The sequence below is a fragment of the Gadus chalcogrammus genome, chromosome 2 (genome assembly GCF_026213295.1).
Source record: "Gadus chalcogrammus isolate NIFS_2021 chromosome 2, NIFS_Gcha_1.0, whole genome shotgun sequence".
Taxonomy (NCBI): domain Eukaryota; kingdom Metazoa; phylum Chordata; class Actinopteri; order Gadiformes; family Gadidae; genus Gadus; species Gadus chalcogrammus.
Window position 1 is genome coordinate 2,565,382 of NC_079413.1, and position 7,500 is coordinate 2,572,881.

At 48.1% G+C, this 7,500-nt stretch overlaps 1 protein-coding gene across 2 annotated transcripts in view; it reads left to right on the forward strand.

Moving 5' to 3' along the window:
- Positions 1–7,500, forward strand: part of kcnj19a (potassium inwardly rectifying channel subfamily J member 19a) — a 15,997-nt gene that overhangs the window by 5,228 nt on the left and 3,269 nt on the right. The window contains exon 2 of one of the 2 annotated variants that reach the window (XM_056612146.1): positions 4,641–4,857. In XM_056612146.1, the coding sequence (XP_056468121.1) occupies positions 4,641–4,857 (217 nt within the window). Of the gene's footprint in view, positions 1–632; positions 703–4,640; positions 4,858–7,500 lie in introns of those variants that run through there. The other variant, XM_056612152.1, reaches the window with a different exon arrangement.

Here is a 7,500-nt window from a genome sequence, read left to right on the forward strand (position 1 = left end):
ACATGTGCACGTGTGCTTGTGTATGTGTGCTTAATGTAGGTACAAAGACCTGAGGGAAATTCAAAGAATTAGCCCAGTTTCTTGTTTTGTGTAACAGATGTGTTGCATTGTAACATGACACACACATACTTATACAAAGACACTCACATAAACTCACACTCACAGACACGCATACACACACACACACACACATACACACACACAAACACACTCACGCAAACTCACAGTCACAGACATGCATTCACACACACACGGACACACAAACACACTCACGCAAACTCACTCACAGACACACACACTCGGACACACAAACACACTCACGCGAACTCACACTCACAGACACACACACGTATACATACAAATACACACACATGCATGCAAACACACACACACACGCATACAAACACACAAACACATACACACACACACACACACACACACATACACACACATGCATACAAACACACACACATGCATACAAGCACACGCGCATACAAACACACAAACACATACACAAGCACACACACACACACAAACACATGCATACAAGCACACACGCACACAAACACACACACACACACCCACACACACACACACAGCCCTTTTATCTCCTCATCTGTGTGTGCGTGCAGCGCAGGAAGCAGAGCCGTGGGGGTCCGGTGCGTTAGGAGCTTTGCCTGATGACGCGTGGACACACTCATTCCTCCCCGTAATCCCGAGCGACAAAGAGAGCGAGACAGAGGCTCTGAGTGGCCGAATCTCCGGGCGCTAGCGGAGAAAAACACAGTCGCCGCGTCGCCGCCTCCCCCGACAGAACACCTCACACGCGCACACACACACACACACACACACACACACACACACCCTGCCAGCCTCATCTCCTTAGACACACACACACATGACACCCGCTCGGAAGGACGTGCACACCAGTACACACAATGACTTGATCACATGAGTCCCGTCCCGGGGAAGGAGCGCGCTACCGTTCCTCTCCTCGGTCGGGATGCAAACACGTGGTGGGTTTGTGATTAGCCGGGACCCCCGTGGAGATCTGGCGTTAGTTACCGGGACGGCAGCGGGGCGTCCGTGGAGCGGCCGCCGTCGGGGGGCTACGAGTGTAGCGGGGCGTCAGGGAGGAGGAGGAGGAGGAGGAGGAGGAGGAGGAGGAGATGAATGAGGAGGAGATGAATGAGGAGGAGGAGGAGGAGGAGGAGGAGGAGGAGGAGGAGGAGGAGATGAATGAGGAGGAGGAGGAGGAGGAGGAGATGGAAGATATGGATGAGGAGGAGGAAGAGATGGATGAGGAGGAAGAGGAGGAGAAGATGGAAGATATGGTTGAGGAGGAGGAAGAGATGGATGAGGAAAAGGAGCAGGAGGAGGAGGAGGAGGAGGAGGAGGAGGAGGAGAAGGAACGGGAGGAGAGGAGGGATGAGGAGGAAGAGGAGGATGATGAGGAAGAGGAGGAGGCTCTCCGGGCGCTCGTGTCTGTTGAATGGTGTCCAGACTCATTTTGCGGGTTGTGTGAGTGTGGGGTCAGAGTGGGCAGTGCTGGGCCGTGAAGCAGGAGACTGGTGTGAGGTGGCTGATGAGTGCCGTGCTCAAATTGGTCCACCGGTTCCCTGTATAGTGGTCTATTTCGTGCGGGTCACCGATTTGCCGCGCAATCTAAAATGTGAGTGTATAAATATGGTTCCCTATACTACTTCAAAGTCCCACAATGCACTGCAAAAGAAGCGCTCAACTGATGTGCACTTATTTCTGGAACAAGGTATACTTGTTCCAGAAATAATAATACTTGGGAATGTGGGGGGGGGTAATCATGGTTTGAAGGACCTGTTATTGTTCATACATAGATCTTTATCATTTAATATAGATGGTGATAAATGTTGACGTGATTACATTATTATATTACATTTCAAATGTTATTCAAATGACTATAAATGTCTATGTTGTGATACCGCAATTTACCCATCACGTTTGGTTATTACGCATTTGAATTATTAACAAGATATGTCACAGTAACTGCATTTTACCCTTATTAAAAAAAATCATTGTACAAACGAAAATGAATAGCATGAACCAAGAATCCAAGAATGATGAAGAGAATAAATAAGTGGAAATATTCTTTGTCCGATTTTTGACAGAAAGATAATTTTGCATTTAACAAAAGCTTATGGACGTTTCAGTACTGCAACTGATTAAAAATGACTTGGGTCTGAAGTGTGACTGAAAATGAACTAAATAAAGTGCATACAAATAATAAATAATATTCGGGTCGACCGTTAGAGAAAGTGGTGGGCATGTACAATGTTTTTCATCCAACAGAGGGAGTGAATGGAGGTAAAGGACAGTTCACTCTGACACCGGTGAACTTCTGTCTGTTAGATTCTACGGTTGGAAATAGCGTCCATTGCAACGCTCTGTTATTCATAGCAGCGGCCTGCCACACATAAATAACACTCACTGAACGCCATAATTGACCAATCAGAACAGAGTACTCCACAGAGCCGTGTAATAAATATATATCCATCCTATCGTGCGCCAATGAGCGAGTTGAGACAGGTAGAAACGGTGGAAAGTTTTCAAGGGATTTACAAGACGGCGGGAGCCGAGGAAGTTGGCATCCAGTCGTCCCACTCCCCCGCCTCGCCGTGCGGTCGGTCATCTGGCCAATTAAAATCTTCCACACCAGTGAGCTCTCGGTAGGCAACGGCGGAACCTGTGCAGACACGACTCTCTCACCGGTGCCCCGTGGCGAACCCAACGCGATGGGAGCCCACCGTGAAGGGACCCAGACCGGCAGCTACACCCCACGTCTGGGGGGTCTGTGTGTGGACCTCAAGTTAAGAGCCACAACATTCTAGATCATTGGTTCTCAAACTGTGGTACCACTGGTGGTACCTGTGTGCTATTTAGTGGTACTTAAGAGTCATCTCCAAAGAAAATAACGGTAGAACTAATTTTAAAACACAATATCAAAATACTAGTATTACATTAACCGTGAGATCATTAAAATGCCGTTCAAAATTTGTTTTGCCTTTCCTGTAATATCTTTGTGTACAAAGCACACACACACACCAAATGGTTGCAGGAGAGGAACATCCAGGACTACACCAAGAACATTGTATTTTGTTATACTTCATTACATCACAATGATGGTACGTGGGGAGACATTTTTTTTATATGAGGTGGTATAAAAATGTTGAGAAACACTCTCGATACTTCCAGGGCATTACATATGTTTGAAAACCCGCTGTAACTCTCCCAACTCCTCGCAGTTTTTTCAATTATACGAGCCGGTTATTATACCGGATGCCAGGCCAATGCCAGAGTAAGCGTTGGTTTTACACTTTTCTTTGTTGTTCTTTGCAGATTCCTTTTTAATTGTTTCCCCGTCGGGGATCAGCAAAGCAATATAACAGGCGAGGGTGTACTTTAGCTGCACGACGGTGACGGTTTGAAGGCGAGCATCCACCCGCACGCAAGCTCACCCTCAAGTATAATACTGAGATTACACAACGGCTACCTACAAAGAAATATCGAGTCATATCGTGGGGCACTCCGCTCTCAAGATGAATCACTTTTTATTTGTTTTTATGATAGTGTCCCTGGGAATACGTACTGACTAATACCACGGAAAACAATCAGTGATGTCCCGGACTCCTACTCAACGCACGTCCTGTTCACAATCATATGTCAAAGAAACCGGACTTGTTGTCCGTTTTAGTACCTGCTGTACTTGGTTATCTTGGATAGCAATCGACTGTGTTAAAATGAAACACTAAATCCATGACAGAAGAAGGAGAAGGAATGGCAACTCTCTGCTCCCTCACTTTTCTGTCTCATGATGTGTCCCGTACATCTCAAGACAACGTCACTTTCCAATAGGATGACCTTTCTGTCATCACCAATCTACACGTCCACACCTTCATGTTGGCCCTGAATGTCATTTAGGATGGGATGACAGGGTGAGGGGGCGGTGTGGAAAGGAAAGGGAATTCTGGGGTCCTCTGTAGTCTCTCCACTGTCACTCTTCTGTCCACTGTCTCTAAGGTTTCACCATTGTCTCTCTACTGGTCCTTTACGGTCTCTCTCCTGTGTTTATCTATTTTCACTGTCTCTTTATTGTCTATCGTTCTCTCTCTATCTCTGATCCACTCCAAACATCCCCAACAAGATTGAATCGACTACATCAAATGCTTCCCTTTCGTTACACTTCTGATCACTGTTAATGCTAACCAAGTCTCTCTCTCTCTCTCTCTCTCTCCCTCTCTCTCCCTCTCTCTCTCTCTCTCTCTCCCCCTCTCTCTCCCCCTCTCTCTCTCTCTCTCTCTCTCTCTCTCTCTCTCTCCCTCTCTCCCCCTCTCTCTCTCTCTCTCTCTCTCTCTCTCTCTCTCCCTCTCCCTCTCTCCCTCTCTCTCTCTCTCTCTCTCTCTCTCTCCGTCTCTCTCTATCTCTCCCTCTCCCTCTCCCTCTCTCCGTCTCTCTCCCCCTCTTCCTCTCTGCCCCCTCATTCCCCCCCCCCCCCCACACTCTCTCCCTCACACGCTCTCACCCCAACCCTCACCTCCACACTGACCCCCTCTCTCTCCCCCTCTCCCCCCATACACTCCCTCTCTCCCCCCCCCCCCCCCCCCCAGTCTCGTCAGACCCCCGAGGGGGAGTTCCTGCCCCTGGACCAGTGTGAGCTGGACGTGGGGTTCGGGACGGGGGCGGACCAGCTCTTCCTGGTGTCCCCCCTGACCATCTGCCACGAGATCAACCCCAAGAGCCCCTTCTTCGACCTGTCCCAGCGCTCGCTGAAGAACGACCAGTTTGAGATCGTGGTGATCCTGGAGGGCATCGTGGAGACCACAGGTGAGGACTACGGGGGCCGCGTCCCCACCGTACCCCTCCCCGTCACCCCTTCTCAACCCTTACTCGGCTAAAAACACCCCTCCTACTATTGGATGTTTGGACGTCCTGGCACATAATGCACAAACTTATGGTCTTTTGTACACCCTGGCACTTAAAATAGTACTCAGCAGAAATGGGTTAACCTGGTAATAGTTTCTATGAACATCCTTACTGTACCGACAGGCGACATACTGTCGTTGCTCATTCTTCTGACAAATGTACTTCTTGTAAGTTGCGTTGGATAAAAGTGTCTGCTAAATGCCGGAAAGGAAAAACTGTTGCTTTTCATTAGCTGTGAAGGGGTTGGTTCAAGTCAAGCCATGAAGGAGTAAGACATCCTAACAGACCTTGAACACTGCTGCCATCAAAAAAAAGCACTGAAAAGAAAAATAAATGCTTTTAAGCGGAAATAGACGATTGGTTGTAAGGAACACAAACACATTGTGTTCCTGCCCAACAGACACAGCCAGTCTCGACCCCTTAAAGCACAAAGCCCCCCCCCCCCCCCCCCCCCCCCCCTCTTTGTTCTGGTAATCCTGCCTCTGAGCGGGAGGTGTCGACAGACCACAACCACTCCTCCATACATTCCTGCGTCTCCCCGTGGGGGTGGATTCAGCGATAAAGACGGCCTCGCTGGGCATTACCCCTCACGTATGCGAAGGCACGTGCCGGGCTTCCACCGAGCCAGCCGAGGACTCTGCGGGCCGTTCCACTCCGTTCACCTCGCTGGGAGACAGCGGGAGCACAGTGCCGCCGCTGAGGAGAGAGACGGGGTCCAGGCAGCAGACACACGCCGGCTCTCCAGTGCTGCCCCGCGGTCCAAGGACACAAAGCTGGACTCCCTCGCACTCGAGTGTTGCAGTTCTTTTGTCATTTTTTGATCCAAAACCCCTTCTCCCTTTCCCCCCGTTGTCCCAGACGGCACCATTGCGCCGAGTGGTTCTGAGAAGCCAAAACGAAGAGAGGGGAGGGGATGGAGGGGGGGGGTGCTTGAGGAATTGCAGTGTTTGCTCGTTGGCGCTGGCAGGCGTATATATGGATGGTCCCGGGCCGGCGTCTGTGTGTAGTTGATAACGTCATTAAATCCTGGCGGTTGCCATCGGAGACCGCCATCGGAGACCGCCGTCTGAGCGCCGTGGCTGTCGACGGCTGGTCGGAGCAACAGGAAGTGATGGCAGTCCCCCATAGCAAACGGAAATCATTCACAGTCACACACTCCTCACACCAACACGCTGCCCATTAACCCAAACTCATTACAGGGGGAGAAGGGGGAAGGGGTTTCTGGATGAGTCTGTCAAACGGCCTTTATATATTATACGACGAGGTCGGGGCAATTATGTGTCTGAGTGATGGACGGGCGGCCCACCTGGCCAGCGACTAGATAGAACGTAGCCCCCAGAACCGAACCAGAGTCCCGCGTCTGCTCACTATTCACCAGCTCACACCTTGGGTGTTTTTTAAGAAATAGAAATCCCTCAAGTTTGCTAGGTACTTGACTCCTACTGGATAGACTAAAGATTGTGTATTTAACTGCAGTAAATCATCGATTTCCTTGATTTACATCAAAAACGTTTTCAATCTTTTTCATCCATAGTGACAACTAGTGGAAAGAATTGTAACCAATTGTCTTCAAAAAAATTGATAATCATACATTTATTTTACTCAAAATCCTGAGAATAACCAGTCTGCGATCAGTTTGATAACACAACATGTTTGAATTCATCACACAGGAACTCTGTGGCTCTGCCTGCATTTCAAACATATTGAGAACCTTGAGACGGATGGGGGTTTGTATTCTGATGAACTAAGCAGATTAGCATCCGTTTTACACAACATGCATCATTTGTTGAAACCTAATAATGTCATGCCATCGAGCCACTGAACCACCATCCATCATCAGGACTATGACTTGCATAGCAACAGTTGCATTGTATGCAAAATAAGTAGATTAGCAAGGCAGAGGACAGATTAGACCTTGGTTTATGCTGATTCCATCTTGAAGAATGCGCGCACGCAACACCCAGAAAACATGCTAAGAACAAATACACCTCCACACAGAATCCCCTTGAAAAAGAAAATGGATGACTTGGTTCTGAGATGACATAGAAATAATAGCGTAAATTCCCTCGCACATCAAGGTGTGCTTGACATGAGTGGAACACATCAACGCAAGCCGTATTTGAAAGTGTTATTCTACTCCTAGTGTACATATATAACAGTGAACAGTATGGATATTATCCTTACCAAAAATATCACCTGCCACTTTATCAGGCTCAACCATTGTACTATGGTCTAAAGAAATAAGCACGCATATGGTTATAACGTATACAGCCAGGTCATCCTCAGGTTCTGCAGTGTAATAAAACTATAGAGTTTCTTCACTGCCAGAATGGAAAAGACCTGCTTTCAGTAACCTACTTACAGCCCCATCAGAGCCATTTCCTATTATTGTGTTATGGCCAAATCTTCAATCTGGTCATGGAATAGTCTATTATATAACAAAAATAATATAAGAAGCTTGTCTGGTTGGATGCCGTTTAATTTTGAAAGACAAATTAAGTTAAAGAAGTTCATGTAAAGGACAGAAAGGACTTGTTCCCAGGT